This window comes from Haliotis cracherodii, unplaced genomic scaffold (assembly GCF_022045235.1).
Source record: "Haliotis cracherodii isolate W230 unplaced genomic scaffold, xgHalCrac1.p SCAF_3, whole genome shotgun sequence".
NCBI classification, from domain to species: Eukaryota; Metazoa; Mollusca; class Gastropoda; order Lepetellida; family Haliotidae; genus Haliotis; species Haliotis cracherodii.
The window spans coordinates 60,068,721-60,086,136 of record NW_027266286.1 but is presented as its reverse complement, the minus strand read 5'-3'; the positions used below and the strand labels follow the sequence as shown (position 1 = coordinate 60,086,136).

At 41.2% G+C, this 17,416-nt stretch overlaps 1 protein-coding gene across 1 annotated transcript; it reads right to left on the bottom strand.

Annotated features, from left to right (window-relative positions):
* Positions 1-3,336: 3,336 nt before the first annotated feature.
* LOC139475820 (organic cation transporter protein-like) lies at positions 3,337-16,799 on the bottom strand. The gene is made up of 10 exons (XM_071259024.1): positions 16,657-16,799; positions 14,300-14,522; positions 11,637-11,740; positions 9,862-10,016; positions 8,870-9,038; positions 7,919-8,134; positions 6,735-6,961; positions 6,254-6,435; positions 5,639-5,790; positions 3,337-3,442 (listed from the first exon to the last, which is right to left on the bottom strand). The coding sequence occupies exons 1-10, from the start codon at positions 16,797-16,799 to the stop codon at positions 3,337-3,339; spliced, it is 1,677 nt and encodes a 558-aa protein (XP_071115125.1).
* Positions 16,800-17,416: the final 617 nt, after the last annotated feature.

Here is a 17,416-nt window from a genome sequence, read left to right as displayed (position 1 = left end):
TCTAGCAAATTTGACCCAAGTACCTAAAACCCCAATGTATTGGTCTGCTGGTTGAAAGTCCATGATTACCCAATATACAGAGAGACCGGGTCTCGGGTTACACATGGGTTTTATTACAATGTCTTTGTCCTTGGCATAAAATCAGCGTAAAAACAGGACGTGGAGGAAAGTCCCCCTTTAAATATAATTCTTTCTATTATTATTACACCAGCAGCTGCATCACGGGGGCCTTTAAACCCGTAATTTGTAAAAATTTAAAATAACCCACATCAATGATGAAATAACACTCGCTCATCACTGATGGCACCTGATTATATATATATTTTTTAACAAATAAACCAGACATAAATGAATAGTCGTAAAAAAGACAAATTCGATTTGGAGAGTCACAGTCCCCCAAAATGCTAAATATAAGAAAGCCGAGTTTCATATAATTGATAGCAACAACACTTATACCCAGGTGGGAACACACCCTGTCCTATTATCAGACGCTACCGTAAGTGAAGATCGGGGTCATGTCTCATTGCCCTGTCGTGTTTCCCACCAACCTGTCGTGGTTAGATAACATCACATTGGTTGTAGTACACTGTACGGGGGATCATTGTGGATGTCAATATTGGAATGCCTCCAGACCGCCTCCGTGGTCTAGTGGTAGAGCGTCCGCCCTGAGAACGGAAGGTCCGGGGTTTGATCCCCGGCCGCGTCATACCAAAAGACGTTAAAAGATGGTACTTGTTTTTACCCTGTCTGGCGCTCGGCATTAAGGGGCTAAGGGACTGGTCGGCTCGAAGTCAGTATACTGTGCCTTAGTGGGGTATTCATGTTAAACTGCGGCATGGTATCTCAGTGAGCTAGCACTATAAATCGGCATTAGTCCGGACTAGTACAAGCAGCCACACAAACACACACACGTACATGCACGTCGCTATATAAGTGCAATAATCTTGGACGCGACGTTAAACCCAATTTCACCTCACCTCGCCTACAATGCCTCCATAAAGACAAAAATGCCATGTTAAACTAGTGTGCTCCGTCGTAAACAAGATATCGGCATTTTGTGTGTGTGGTAGCTTGTACAGAAATACCATGCATTAGTTTAACATGGATACCCAACTCACACATTGTAGACTGACTCCGAGACGACTTGTCCTTGTTTATCCCCTTAATGCCGAACGTCAGGCAGGGTAGCAGGAAGTACGACCTGTTTTCGAATTTAAGTATGACGCGAACCACCGACCTTCCGCTCTCCTGACCAGAGACGTATTTTGATCTCTATACGTCCTTGTCCATACAGACGCTCTATCCACTACACTAGAGGTGGTACCTTCCGCCCTCCTGACCAGAGACGTATATAGACCTATATACGTCCTTGTCCTTACAGACGCTCTATCCACTACACTAGAGGCGGTAGGGACCCGGGGAATGGACTGTCATCACAAGGGATGGTTGTCTTCACCTTTTCTAGAACACCTGTAATCATAACTATTTGATAGGGATTCACAATTAAAGTCAGAATCGTACAATGATCTGCTTCCGGTATAGATTTTTATGATTGTGGAAAAGTCGCTTTTATTTAATCGAAAAAATCAAATTCTCAGTTTGGAAACAGATATTAATTATGTAAATTGTGTCTTTCATGTATATCATTTGCGAATCCTCTTAAATACATATTTAGGCAATATATTTTAGTATGATCCTTTTTCGTTAACCTGTTCGTACTGATTGAATACCATTGTGCAGGAGAATTGCAGTGTAGTTTATTTAAAAGGCAAATCTTCTTCCAACATTTGAGGTTTATCGATGAGTATTTTTCTTCATCAATAAAAAAAAGCACGAGGGAAAGTGAAAATACTTCAATTCAGAAATTCAAAGGTAAATGTCACTCAAAGAATTATAAACATGACATAATGAATATATAACAGTGCTGGCATATGAATCCAACAATGCCCTTAGTATTTATTTCACTTCCTCTTGTCAAGGGGGCACGGGGGGCCCTTTCGTCTCAGGCGCCGCGATTCGCTGTGCAGAGTTGCGTCCCCTGGGCACTCCAAAAACCTGTGATTGTCGGTTCGAATCCTGGTTCGCCCTGATTATGTTTCTAGGTTTGTCAGCACCATACCCGTGCTCGTGGATTTCACCGAAGCAGTAAACGTCTGACACCTGCATCACTTCGGGCTTTCCTCCCACATTAAGCTGGCACGCCGTGATATGACTGGAATACTGTTAAAAGCGGCGTTAAACCCAACTCACTCACTCACTCACTCCTCTTGTCAAACTTGTATAACAATAATCACACACATTGTACGTTGGTTTTATTACGCTATCATGGAATAAATGCATATACAATATACATTAATATTTCGAAATATGATATACTTCGGATAAGCAGTAAAAAAGATTCTTTGGGCCATTATACGTTTTGTTAAAGTTTGGGAGGAACATGATCAAGTCTAGAATAGACACCCGGTGGTTATCAGCAAAAGCCTAGGTGAGGGTAACACACAAGAAGTACTGGCCACCCCTCCCTACCACCACCATTCCAGGAAACTCTTGGACAAACAGGATTGTTGACTAGTCTAATGGTAGATGCGTCTACTCGTTTGGGCGAACACGAACAGATTCTCCATATGGGTAGGGTACAATGTGTGAAGTCTATTCATGGTGTCATTGTTATGAAATGGCTGGAATTCTGCCCCAAACGGCGTATAATCTGCCCAATTACCAGGGCAAACGTAGACTAACAACTAGTCTCAGAAATAAAGTCATCTCACTAACATATTTATATGTACAAAATATAAAATATAAATCCAAATGGAGCCCACAACCATTGGCTAAGAGCTGAGGCAATCTGGACTTGCGAAATCATTCTACTTTTGAATTTTGTTCTGAATTTATTTTCTAGGGTCTGAGAGACAGACAAGGACAAACAGTATGGAGTGTCCAAAATGGAGATAATTCCTATGTGTGCTGCACATGTCAGCGTGTTACATTCCTCTACAACATAACATAATCTGACAGAACATGTTTGCATACCATATATATCTCGTAACTAAATAAAGGAAAAAAAAGGAAATGAAACTTTACTGTCAACATGTACCGCGTGGCCTTAGTACAAAATAAATGTCTGTCTGTCTGTCTAAAAGCCGCATCACTGTGCAAAGACGACATATGTAAAATTCAACCACACCAATGCCAAACCCCACTCGAAACAGTGGTAATACCGATTTTAAATTTATTCGTCCAAAGGTATTACACGTCATCCTTGGAAATTATCCTCCAGAGCGGCACATGCTGATTATAATGGTTATTATTATATTGTAAAATAAATCGCCATTTCTAAAATTTGTTTAGTACTCTAGACTTGAAGTTTTCCAGTTTAACACTGGAGATGTCTGGTTGCTGGCTGGTTTGGCCCATTGGGTAGTTCGTCTTTCTGCTTGAACTGAAAATAAGGCAACATAGAATCTGTACTTTTTTCCAGCTGAGGAACACGTAAATATATTGTGATTGACAATAAAATCCAAACAAGCAACACTATACGCCACTTTTAGCAGTTTACAAATAAAAGCGGCAAACCCCCTTCACAACCACAAGAAATCTCCACAGAGTCCACTGCACGACCCCGAGCATACCACTAGCATGTGCTTATGAATCCCCATCCACCAGTGATGACACCAGGTCCCGCACACTCCACAAACACACGCACAGGCAAGTCAACCACCCGACCGATAAAACACGGGAACACAAGCCAAACAGGAAACCGCACCGGACACCAGTGCCGCCACCAACGCACCGAGTCCAGTCACGGTTGGGACACCAGCCACGGGCTTCAAACTGCAGCAAAGTATAAGTGTCCGTACAGTCTAAGGTACATGAAGCCTAGATGATAATCATGGATGGGCCGTCCCAGTACATTTAGGTTCACCTTTTCTTCATGTTTTCGTTTTCTATATGAGTACCTTGTTAGCTGTCTATTTTTTGTAGATTGATGAAAAGATGTTATTCCCATTCGTATATTACTATTTGTGGTTGAGATTATTTATTCCTGCAGCTTCCTGCAGCTCCAGCCCTTATTAGTGTGTACACTTCACAAATTTTGAGGTACAGTCGAGCATGATCTTTCTACCAAGAGCGTCATACGACTCTGGCTCAAAGTTTGTTGATCAAGGTTACAACGATCAAGGCCTCAGTAAAGCTTTTCAAAAGGTTTTATGGTAAACATGTGGATAATATCCGATGCAGTTTCCTATTTTGACTTGTACCAAATGTTCCTGTTTTTTTTCATGTGAACAACTGACTTGCCCTTGCATGCGTTTGTGACGGGTGCCACCTTTTCGCAAACACCGGGTATCATCACTATTTGATAGTGATTCATAAACACATACTCATGATATAGTCGGAATCGAACAATCGACTCAGATATGCAGATATGTCGTGTGAATATGGAAAGGGGTTTGTCGCTTTTATTTACGCATGAAAATTGTCGGCTTGTATGTTGCAAAACCAAGGTATCGCATAGGTTAATTAATTCCAAATGAACTTGGGAAACAATATTTAGGTTGTTTGTTTCAGGTTGTCACAAAGCGATCATAAATAACTACTTCATATCATATTGCATTTCGATCTTTGATGTAGTAAAGAATACAATATTGGTTTCTTCGTTGTATTTATTCATACATACACTTGTGCAAAATTATACATCAGCCATAATATTTTAAATGTCTTATCTTGACATTGACTGTGAATCGTTTACGTTGTATTGGCTAAATATTACTGAATAGATTGAATTAAAACTTATTGAAAATGTGATATTTTTTTAAAAATCAATAAAATGTAAAATACTGGACAGTTAACTTTTTATTGAGGTGTCGATGCAAATGAACATGCTACATATTCACTCTAGTCATATTTCATCTCTACAGAGTGGGGCGGTCGGTTAGCCTAGTGGTTAAAGCGTTCGCTCGTCACGCCGAGTATCCGGGTTCGATTCCCGACATGGGTACAATGTGTGAAACCCATTTCTGGTGTCCCCCGCCGTGATATTGCTGGAATATTGCTAAAAGCGGCGTGAAACCACACCCAGGCACACATCTATACAAAGTAAACGATTCACAGTCTATACAAAGATAAGAAATTTATAAAATTATGGGTGGTACTGAACCTTTGCGCAGGTGTATAAATGATTCCATCTCAGAAGGTATTATCACAAATGGTTGACTCATGCCAACAGTAAGTTATTTTACCAAATAGTTAAAACCCAAGTAAAATACTAGTCATACAAATTACACTATTCTTTTCCTTTTATTCCATTCGATCTATTCCATGATTAAACCTTGTTTAATTTTTTTTTATGGAAAGGTTGTTAGTGGCGGGTTCTACCGGTAGAGCAGTACATGCTTACCCTTTTCACGAACACCTGGTGTCATCAGTGATTTTCGGTGATCCAATCATTTGTATTACTATTTTGCCTTTTGCGCCCAATGATATCGGCAGTTAAGCGAGACTTACTCTCTGGTCGTTAATTTTACAATACTCCGCATAACATCTGTCGAATTTCAACTAAGATTTGACTAAGTTTACTGTTTCGTGTACACCTCACGGTAGGGTCAAATGAATACAATATATTTTTTCAGCTCACTTTCGCATGTTCTTGGCGTCCTCTATGGTTTCAGGAAGTCTCCTTTTCAGCGTCTCTGGCAGGAACAGTGTCAGCAGACCCGCGACAATGGACAGACCTCCGAACACGATGAGAGGCAGCGCCACCTTCAGGTCACCGCCAACTAGTACGCCCTATAGATTCAAACACGTTAATCTTTAGACTCATTTGGTTGGTTGGTTGTTTATCGCCACACTCAGCAATATTCCAGCTTTATGACGGCGGTCTGTAAATAATCGAGTCTGGGCTAGACAATCCAGTGATTAATATCATGAACATCGATCCACGTATTTGGGATCGATGACATGCATCAACCAAGTCAGCAAGCCTGACCACCCGATCCCGTTAGTGACCTCTTACGACAAGCAAAGTCTCCTTTTACGACAAGCATGGGTTGCTGAAGACTTATTCTACCGCGGATCTTCACGGGTCTCATTTTAAATAACGCGTTGTTGATGATGAAACACCACGTTACATGCCAAAACGAAGAGGAGAGATTTACATATCCGAGCTTCGTGTGCTCGTTAATCAGTTGCCTGCATCTATAAGACCACTGTATCGAGAGTATAAATAAGCGGATTCATGCAGAGATCTTACCAGATCTGCAATGTAAGGGGAGACCATCCCTCCGATCCTGGCAAAGAAGGAGCTGACCCCCACTCCAGAGTTTCGCACTACAGTAGGGAACAGCTCGGCTGTGTATACGAACACAATGGCGAACGCTCCAGATGCTCCGAACTTACCGACCATGGATAGTGCGACTGTCACCCAGTCTAGTGCTGAAACGAGAACAAATTTGTGATGTGTTTTTGCTGAAACAAACAAAACGAAAATTCGGATCACTTAAAATATTTTAATCCAGCTAACTGTTGAAATATGAGTGAGTGAGTATGGTTTTACGCCGTTTTTAGCAATATTCCAGCAATATCACGGCGGGGGACACCAGAAATGGGCTTCACACATTGTACCTATGTCGGGAATCGAACCCGGGTCTTCGGCGTGACGGACGAACGCTTTAACCACTAGGCTACCCGACCGCCCCTTGTTGAAATATGAGAAATAAGCTCTTTGAACTCACACGAGTTTCCATAAATGACCGGGAACATTGTAGTGACACAGGCAATTCCGCCAAGGAGCATACAGCCACACTGTAGGAACTTCCTGCCGAGACGGTTCAGAAGTGTAACACACATGATGTACGACGCAAGTTCCACGATGTTGGCGATGGTGAAGTTGACGTAGATGTCTCCGCTCAAATTTTGAACGTTCAGGCCGAGTCCGTAGTAAACCACACTGGCCACAAACCTGGGATAATGAAAATGATTCAATACAACAGATCCAACCTCTTGTGGGTGAGTGAGTGATATTGTGATGGGAATATTTTATTACCAGTAACTCTGCTAGCTGCGAGATACCCCAGCAGGATCTGTTTCGGCAGAAAATCTAGGAAGGTTATTCTCTTGCATTGACAATTTATATTTACACAAGGTTGGCAAGCGTAGTCCCGAATAATAGTGAGTGAGTGAGTATGGTTTTACGCCGCTTTTAGCAATATTCCAGCAATATCACGGTGGGGGACACCAGAAATGGGCTTCACACATTGTTCCCATGTCGGGAATCGAACCCGGGTCTTCGGCGTGACGAGCAAACGCTTTAACCACTAGTCTACCCGACCGCCCCCGAATAATAAAAAGCAGAAGTATAATTAGCCACGTGAGTAAAGATGTGGTAGACATACCCATACTCCGTCAGGGAGATAATTCTTTTTTGCTACTTCATCCCTCTTGGATGGTAGGGCCACAAATAGAACCTTAACATATTGGCCGAGGCAATGGCCAAATCCAAATACAAATTTTGAACATTGCAAAGAACGGTATTGATCCCCACTACAATCTAACCCTGATGTCATTACCTTTTCAACAAACAAATTTGGCTTTTTCCAATGGTGCTGCTATGGCTGAATATTGAAGATCGGATTCAAATCTTTAATGCAAATTCAGGTGTCATCGCATGTGAAGTTTCAGCTTCAATGGTCCCAAGGCTTCTGAGAAGAATATGTTTTCAGATGACGCCGGACGCCGGACAAGCAGGCCTTGGCATTAGCTCACTTGATCTTCAGTCAGTGACGTAATATACTCATTACTTATTTTTGTTCTATTTTGTCTTTCTTCAGTCAATCATTTTCTTGTGGAACCTATTAATCCCATAAATATGTAGGGTTATGTAGGGTTAGACTTTGAGGAGTTGTAATCAACGTCTCACCAGTTGTAGAAGATGATGAGTGTGATGAACAGCAGGTACGGCGTCGTGAACATCTGCGTCACCCTCACGGCCTTCTCCTGATCATCCACTGTTACCTTCTCCAAAACTCCATCTGGTAGTTTCACGCCATTGACTGAAGCCACTTTCTGTATGATTGCTTGGGCTTCCGGTATGCGACCACGTGATATCAGCCATCGTGGAGACTCGGGAACTATCCTGGAACAACGTGTCATGTATAAAGCAGAAAATGAACAAGTTGGTGTATGTACCCTTGTACATGCGTTAATAAATAATACCTTATCAGAATAACCACTATACTGGCTGGTTGTCCACCAAGGGATTTATGTCAAGCTGTCTGTCGTTTTACACCAGAGTTTACGCCAATATCCATCAATATCAGGACAAACTGTAAATAATCAAGTCTGGATCAGTCAAACAGGTGGTTGACATTATGAGGAACTCCCCACACCGTCCGTGTAAGATGATAATGAAGCTACCGAACCTAACGACACGATCGAAATTATTCACGTTTTAATAGCAACAGATTGCTTGGGGCATACGTCTGGTCTTCCCACTGCACCCATGTAGGTGTCCAAAATCCCCGTGAAGATCCGGGATAGAATAGGTCTTCAGCAACCAATGCTTGCTGTAAACGGCGACTAACGGGATCGGGTGCTCAGACTCGCTGACTTGGTTGATACATGTCATCGATCCCAATTGCGCAGATCGATGTTCATAATGTCAGCCACTGGATTGTCTAGTCCAGATTCGATTATTTTCAGACTGCCGTCTTATAGATGGAATAGTGCGGCGTTAAAACACAAAACAAACCAAAAAGGTGAAAAAATCCTTCATAAGTAAATGTTCTATAAATTAATCCCTTTCGATTAATTTTACATGGCTGATTGTGGCGTGAGAATGAATTCAGAAATACCAGTTTGGAGAACTTACCAGTAAAAGAGGAAGTAGAGGGTTGTTGGAGCAGCGGCGATTAGCTGTAGGGTTTGCCAGTGTCGGACAAAGTAGGCGATAAGACCCAGGGTAAACAGCCCCATGCACCAGTATATCTCTATGACAATTCCAACGAACACTCTCTTCGATGGTCCTGTTAGCTCCATGGCTTGAAGAATAAGAAAAAGAACAAGAACATGTTTTTATTATTTCCTTCATTGTAAAAGACTGAGTGTTCCATTTTTGAGAACAGTGATATTTTCATTGCAGTGAACATATCACTTTGACGGAACTGTTGTCCTACAAGAGTTACCTCCCCGCACATTGTCTCCCTTTATCGTAGGTGTCTGGCCCGTACACAAACTGTTGACTTCCTTTTTACGTTAGTTTACAAAGAAAAATAATGACAGATGGTCATATCTTGAGTTAATATCTCTTAATGCCGTTTGTTATTCTCTTGAAAATGTTTCGGTATAAACTGTAAATTTCTCATTTAACCTGTCAATTCGTTTCGCAAAGAGCAATTTTTGTTACTTGAACAGCGTGTATTCCATCGCTTCCAACAGCGGTCTCGTAGCTTTCAAGAATATCACTTCATGTTGATTTTGTATATCATCATATCCAAATGTATGGTAATGAAATATAGTGACCTCAAATATTTTCTATTACTTTCGTTTATATTTTTTAAGATTTTGCAACTCAAAACAATTCGCAATTACAAGGGGTGGTAAAACATCCCTGCGTGTTAGGTAGGGAGAATTTACGTTTCAATGTTTTACTTTGGAATTAATTTTCCGGTAGACAACTACACAAAAGGTCATGGTAACCCATTTGCGTGCATCGATGCTCATGATGTCAATCACTGGATTGTCTGGTCCAGACTCGGTTATTTACAGACTGTCGTCATATAGCTAGAATATTTCTGAGTGCGGCGTTAAACAACAATATCTGCTATGTATACTGCTGTATTGAAGTAACTTGACATGACTTACCCAGGACAAACGCACAGGTGAAGGAAGCTATTCTGCACATGTTCCCCAGCGCTCTAAACACCATAAACACATACACGTTCGGGGCGAAGGCAGTGCTGATACCAAGAACAGCCTCCATAATTAAATTGAATAAAAACAGAGGGCGGCGACCGAATCTGTAAAGAAACATAAAATAAATAAATAAAAAAAAAATAGCTAAATTAAAACACTGAGGGACTCGTCCGGTGATGGCTGAGATGAAACAAACAAGAAGTGGTTATTTGATGGTGATGTGTTTCATACCGATATCATAGTTGTGTATGGACCTTAAGTTTGCAGTGTTGCGGCCACTGCTTTCAGCCTAGTAAAGTTTTCATAACCTTAAGTTTGTTATTATTTCCAGTTTTCCAAGTGAATGATTTCTTATACTCTGCAGTCTCATGGACTAGATTCACATAGCCGTATTTACACATACGTTCTCACATCTGTGGACCATCTGCCCGAGGCAAGGGAGGTAACTGACGATAAAAGTCCAGTTTCCGAGCTTGCCGAACTAGGCTGGAATTATGGAGTAATTATTTGGACTAACGAGTCTGTGCAGATTTCGGTCGATTGCAGGATTTGCAAATCATGTGTACCATCAATATAGCGTCAACAGATATTTTCTAAACTTTTTCACGTTTTTAATCAAGGTGCTCACGTGATTTGATGCAATTTGCCAAGTAAGACCCGTTTTATTACAATATGGATCTTGATTATCGATCAGATCGTCTTGACTGGGCGCCGCCATTATGTTTGAAAGAAATGCAAGCGACATTAGAGGTGGAATCTGATTGTTGGGACATTAAGGGGACAAAACTCGCACCAGCCACTGGTGGCGCTGCGATCGAATTCCAGCCAAATTCGACAAGGGGAAACTGGATTTTTACAGTCAGTTATCTCCCTTGCCCCGGGAAGACGTTGACTTACATGTATATAAACCATGCTTTGATATTCATCCACCAACTAAGTCACACCGTTCGAGTATGTCTATTGACGATGAGCACTTGCATGAGTGAGTGACTGAATTGAAGTTCCTTGTCACAATTACCAATATTCCAGCTATATCACAGCGATGTACAAGCAATCAACTCGTCGTGAGAACAAACCCAGTATGATCATCAACATTCGTCGGCACACAATCAGCCAGGTCGCACAATTCGTTTGTTTGTTTGTTGTTTAATATTCCAGCTATATGACGACAGTCGGTAAATAACCGAGTCTGGACCAGACAATCCAGTGACTGACATCATGAGCATCGATCTACGAAATAGGGATTCGATGACACGCATCAACCAAGTCAGCGAGCCTGACCACCCGATCCCGTTAGTGGCCTCTTACGACAAGCATAGTCGCCTTTTACGGCAAGCATGGGTTGCTGAAGACCTATTCCACCCCGGATCTTCACGGGTTTCGCCCAATGTAATAACCCGATCATCATGTCATTCGACTCTTCAGGCCGCGTCACACAGACCAGTATTGTTTTCAAGCACCAGTTTTCACATGACAATATATGTGATACAGAAAAAACGGGCATCGTTTGTCTCGCGCTGTGATTTTGTGTATAGTCATGTCAAAATACCATTATTTACAGAGGTGATATTGGTAGAATATATTTTCGATCACAGCTTCATATTTTGCTTAATTTGTTTTTAAGACCAGATTCAGCAATATTACAACTAGATGACAGCGACCTGTAAATAATGGAGTCTGCAGCTTCAACAGCAATAACTCCCTCACAAGTCTACAACACTCACATGTCTGACAGAAGTCCCATGAGAAACGCCCCCACCAGTTGTCCAGCGGAGCCCGCCATGTTTGTGTGGGACCGCAGAACACGGTCTTCACACACTATGTTGAACTGATTGGGTAAAAAATGGTCTTATTAAACATAGTACATGTTTGTTTGTTTGTTGTTTAACGCCACACTCAGCAATATTCCGGCTATATGACGGCGGTCTGTAAAATAATCGAGTCTGGACCAGACAATCCAGTGATTGACATCATGAGCATCAATCCACGCAATTGGGATCGATGACATGCATCAACCAAGTCAGCGAGCCTGACCATCTGATCCCGTTAGTCGCCTTTTAAGACAAGCATAGTCGCCTTTTACGGTAAGTATGGGTTGCTGAAGACCTATTCTACCCCGGAATCTTCACGGGTAGATACTAGAGGGACGGATATAGTTGAAATAAGTCTGTATATATGACACCTCACTCATGAAAGCTTTTTTCTGCAATTTTTTATTCTACCATGATATTTTAGCATGCTGCATTCTGATTGGTCCGCCAGCGTTGTCAAATGTATGTTAGATAATCTTTTTGCTGATGACTGCCTAATCGAGAAAAACAAAATATTTAGAAGCACTTCTTTGACATAATTGTACATTCTGACCCTACTTCATAAACGTTGCTAATCCTGTTCTTCTTTTCCTAGGTTACACAAAGCAAATGTTGTAATATATTTCATTTGGGGAAATCCCGATGAACAACGAAATGGAGTGTTTTGTCTAATTCAGGATCATCAAATAGTTTGGACAAAGAGTTCGCTTTTGTTTTGTCATTACGTTATGGTTGTCTGGAGATAAACCATCTCCCTTTTCAATTTAACTCCGAATTCGATACATGTACATTTTTCCAATTCGAAAATTCACGCTATCGCGTTCGGTTTGGAACGGAATTTACATGTATCAAATCTACGCGTTAAAGTCGCTAATTGAAAACAATTTATCTACTAAATAAATATGTTAAATAACGCCTAAATGTATTATTTCTGTTAATATACACATTCCTTTAAATATTAACGTATGTGTAAGAACGCATAACTCATGTCCAGCAGAAAAAAAACGATATAAAAACCAATGTCATTTATTCCTAGAATGTCTCTAACATCTCATTAGTTTCTACCAGTTAGGCTGTTTCAGTAAGACATTTGGCGTCATTACCGCAACTATACAATGACTCGTGAGTATGTTGCTGCCATTTACGTTCACGAGAAAGAGATAAGAGTAAGAGATTAGAGTATTGAATGAGCGAGTGTCGGTTGAGGAGCCATCGCCCCCGTGGTGTATCGGATAGAGCGCTGCTCAGAGAGCAGAAGGTCAGTGTTTCGATCCGTTGGGGGCGTCTTACCGAAAATATATTCAATGATTGTACTTCTGTTACCCTGCGCAAGAACCGATCGGCTCGGAGTCAGCATAATATATCTGAGTGAGGCATCCATTTTAAATTGTGGGTGGTATCTGAGTAGTCTCGAACTATATAATCGGCGTGGGTCCAGGCTAGTACAACAGCCACACACACACACACACAGCCACACACACGCACACATGATTCGCCTAATGAACGCAACTCTGGCATTGGCATTTTCTTCAATGACGTGTGTGCCCAACCATGGTACTTTTTAAGATATGCTTTTGAGGGTTCATATCATGGCATAGGATGTTTGTTTGTTTGTTGTTTAACGCCGCACTCAGCAATATTCCAGCCATATGACGGCGGTCTGTAAATACTCGAGTCTGGACAGGACAATCCAGTGATTGACATCATGAGCATCGATCTACGCAATTGGGATACGTTGACATGCATAGATTACATAGTCGCCTCTTACGACAAGCATAGTCGCGTTTTAAGGCAAGCATGGGTTGCTGAAGTCATATTCTACCCCAGATCCATTTAAGGGTGGGCAAGGGGGTGATTACATCACTGATGATTAATGCCACAAGATGAAAGGAACTGATTCACAATGGTTGTACTGAGAAACTTAATGTGCGCAATATCCCCAAACCAGGTTCTGGTCCCTTTTGCTGCTCACATTAAGAAATGTCACCCAACATCTGATGACATCGCTGCACAAAATTAACAAAAGTTAGCACTATGAACAGATTACTTTATCTTGGAAGGTACAGGAACTAGCCTCAAAATAGTGTGTGCAGAGAGTATATAGCCTTGAATGCATATGTTCCTGGGTCTCTGGGGGCACGGGTGGCGCAGTCGTCTAAGGCGCCGCAATTCGCTGTGCAGAGTTGCGTCCCATAGGCCCGCCAAAAACCTATGTTAGGGGGTTCGAATCCCGGTTTGCCCCGATTATGTTTCTTGTTTTGTCAGCACCATACCCGTGCTCTCGGGTTTCACGGACGTGGTAAACGTCTGAGACCTGCATCACTTCGGGCTCTCCTCACACATTAAGCTGACATGCCGTGATATAACTGAAATATTGTTAAAAACGGCATTAAACCCAACTCACTCACTCACAAGTTAATTATTATGGCCTCAACGTCTACAAGGCATGGAAATAGCCTACTCTGTAACTCTTGAGTCTCTATCAATTTCTCTATCATTTATTATTGAAAGACAATATATAAGGCACGTAAAAACCAGTGAAACGAAAGAATATACGAAAAACACCGTAACTATACCTCTTCCGTCAGTGTTGATTCATACGTGGAGCGATCAAACACCCATGAGCTGCACGGAGTTGTCGAGTTGTTGGAGTGGCTGCCGTTTTGAGGGTGCTGGTACAGTTTGCAGGAGGAGAGCACCTGTTTGTCTCTGTCGGCCTCCCAGGGGATGGACATGTTGATGAGGTAAGAGTGATGCGCATCCTGCACCTGATAGGTGTCATTCGGTCCCAGTGAGCACCTGTATAAGTATAAAACTGTATGAGGTGATCCGTTTGCTATTATATATTGGAAACCCTTGAAACGACTCTTCCATACGGACTCCCACAGTCAGCAATATTCTATTCATATCAAATCGGCCTCGATATCTGCGTACGACAAGCTTCCAGGGCCCCGTTCCACAAAGCCATCTTAGCGCTAAGGTGATCGTAAGTCCCATGCTTTAACCCTGGCTTACGTGGTCGTAACGCTAAGATCGCTTTGTGGAACGGTGCCCTGATTGCGATCTGTAAATTAAAAGTCACAAAATAAATTCCATAATAATAAGAAATTCATAAGCGTCCATTGTAAGATTCCGATGTCATGATCATGTGTCAATCACTGTCAGTTCACTTACACTGTTTCCTTTGTGTTTAGGTTTTGCTGACATTTTTAGTTTTTGAATTTATAAAAAAGTGAGCTTAAGTTTTGAGGGAAAATTTAATATTCATTTCCCAAGCATTTAAATCCATATTTGTATTGAGTCATTGTGATATAAGTGGTGATACAAAGATAGGATGCTGACCTCCCTCCGTTCGCTGTAATTATATATGAATAGTGATGCTTGTTCATTTACATGAAGGAAAATTACCGCTACCCTACTACTTGTGTTAGAGGCAGGTCAAAGTCGGGACGTTATGGTAATTGACAGAACGATGTTGACATTACGTTGACAAGCAGCGCATGATCTCGAATTCATTAATAGAATACACGCCTCAAGGGTGGTTGTATATCTTGAGTGAGTGAGTGAGTATGCTTTTACGCCGCTTTTAGCAATATTCCAGCAATATCACGGCGGGGGACACCAGAAATGGGCTTCACACATTGTACCCATGTCGGAAATCGAACCCGGGTCTTCGGCGTGACGAGCGAAACGCTTTAACCACTAGGCTACCCGACCGCCCCTGGTTGTATATCTGATGTCGAATAATATAGTGTCTCCCTTTAACGCGTTAGTGGCAAGCTCGTACACAAATCGTTGACGTTTTTTCACGTTAGTTCCACATTGGCAAGGCAAAATATTGGCAGATGGTCATTTCTGGAGTTAATATCACTTCTTGTGGGTTTTTTTATTCTCTCGAAAATGTTTCGTTTTAAACTGTAAATTTCTCATTTTACTCATGAATCGTTTACTCATGACTGTTCGTTTCGCAAAGCGCCATTTTTGTTACATGACCATAGTGTAGTCTCTCGCTTCCAACATCGGTCTTCTAGTTTTCAAGAATATTTTTTTTTAAAGTTGATTTTGTATATAATCATATCTAAATGTATGATAAAGAATTTATTTTCGTGACCCTAAATATTTTCAGATAATTTTGTTTACATTGTTTAAGATTATGCAAACACGGAACTACTTTTTAAGTCGCAAATACAATGGGTGATGAACCATACCTGTGTGTTCGGTTGGGAGAATTTACGTTTCAAGATTTTGCATTTGTAATGAAATAATTTAATTTTCCGGTAGACACCTACACTAAAAGTATATAATTTTAATCGACACCTGAAATATCCTCTATATGTTTCACAATAAGACTGTTCTATCATGACGTCATGTTTTGAGATTCGAACATGAGCTCGCAACTTGATGGCGTCGTATATTGGACGACGCTGTTTTTGAGAGGGGAGTGTCTACAGTGAGGAGGTGTTCCCCATAGATGTAGCTGGGCAACGCATTAAAACACGATGGCCGAACGATCGCATCCAAAAGCGGTAGAGATGTCATAATCGGTATTGGGAGAAAAGATACAGGTAATCGACGTGAGGGTTGTGAGAATGTGCGGGAAATACCCACCTGTGCATAAAAATGGACCTGTCCGACATTGCCAAGGTCGGATTCTATTGAGGGAGTCATCATTATTAAAATACGAGAAAATAATTTTAAAGCTTGTACATTTTATCATCATCCTTAAAGAGGCTGTACATCATGTTGATATCTCATATAAGAAATTAACGACTAGTGGTCGTAGTTTAGCGCATAATAAAACCCTACGTCCATGGTTTATTCTCCCTGCAGTGTTTTATTGTCCGATAAATAACGCCCATTCGTCGGTTATTTATTTTTCTTATAATTTCTTGTACACACACTGGTTTTTGGAATAAAAGTGCTTAATACATACCTGTGGCTGGGTATATCCAACTGAAATATAACTGAAAGAGATTGTAAGGCACTCAGCATTGATGGTATGCACACTAAAAAGTACAATCTCTTTTGATACCAGCCAAATTCTCCAAGATGCACGAGGACATCGTCGAACTTCATATTTTCTTCAGTGACAATGAATCCCTCCCTGCTGTGACACGAACAGCTCTGATGTGATCGGTGACGACGCTAGCGAGACGTAGGAGAGACCGCCTCACCCTGTAGCCGCATATGTCTAAGGTAAATAAATATGCATGTTCATGGCAAGAAACATCGTGATTTTGAATATTCATTTTCTTATATTATATTCTATGGAACGTGGCCTATCGTCCCACAGTACAAACTGTCAATGTGTAACAGCCACCATACACTACACACTATTTAGTTCCTTAATTTGCATGAAAAGCATAACGTACGTAATCCCAGCTCCAATATTTTGTGATAACAGAATTGTATAAAGACATTTGTCATAAACTTTTATGGTAGACAATTCTAAATTTAACGCATCAGTGACATTAATGATGTCCGATGCAATTCTCTATTTTAACTTGTATCATATGTTCCCGTGTTTTTTTTTTCAGGGGAGCAATTGACTTGCCTTTGCATGTATTTGTGATCTGTTCCGCCGACGTGACAGGATACGCTTACCTTTTCGCGAACACCTGGAATCATCACTATTTGATAGTGATTCATTCATACATGCTCATCATATTCTCGGAATCGTACAATTGACTCTG

Bases quoted from the DNA above. Each gene is read 5' to 3' on its own strand.
- LOC139475820 (XM_071259024.1), bottom strand. From the start codon at position 16,799: ATGAAGTTCGACGATGTCCTCGTGCATCTTGGAGAATTTGGCTGGTAT. The intron at 6,962-7,918 runs GTGAGACGTTGA...TCATTATCCCAG, and splicing joins CTCATCATCTTCTACAACTG to GTTTGTGGCCAGTGTGGTTT. The intron at 6,436-6,734 runs GTGAGTTCAAAG...TTCTCGTTTCAG, and splicing joins GGTCATTTATGGAAACTCGT to CACTAGACTGGGTGACAGTC.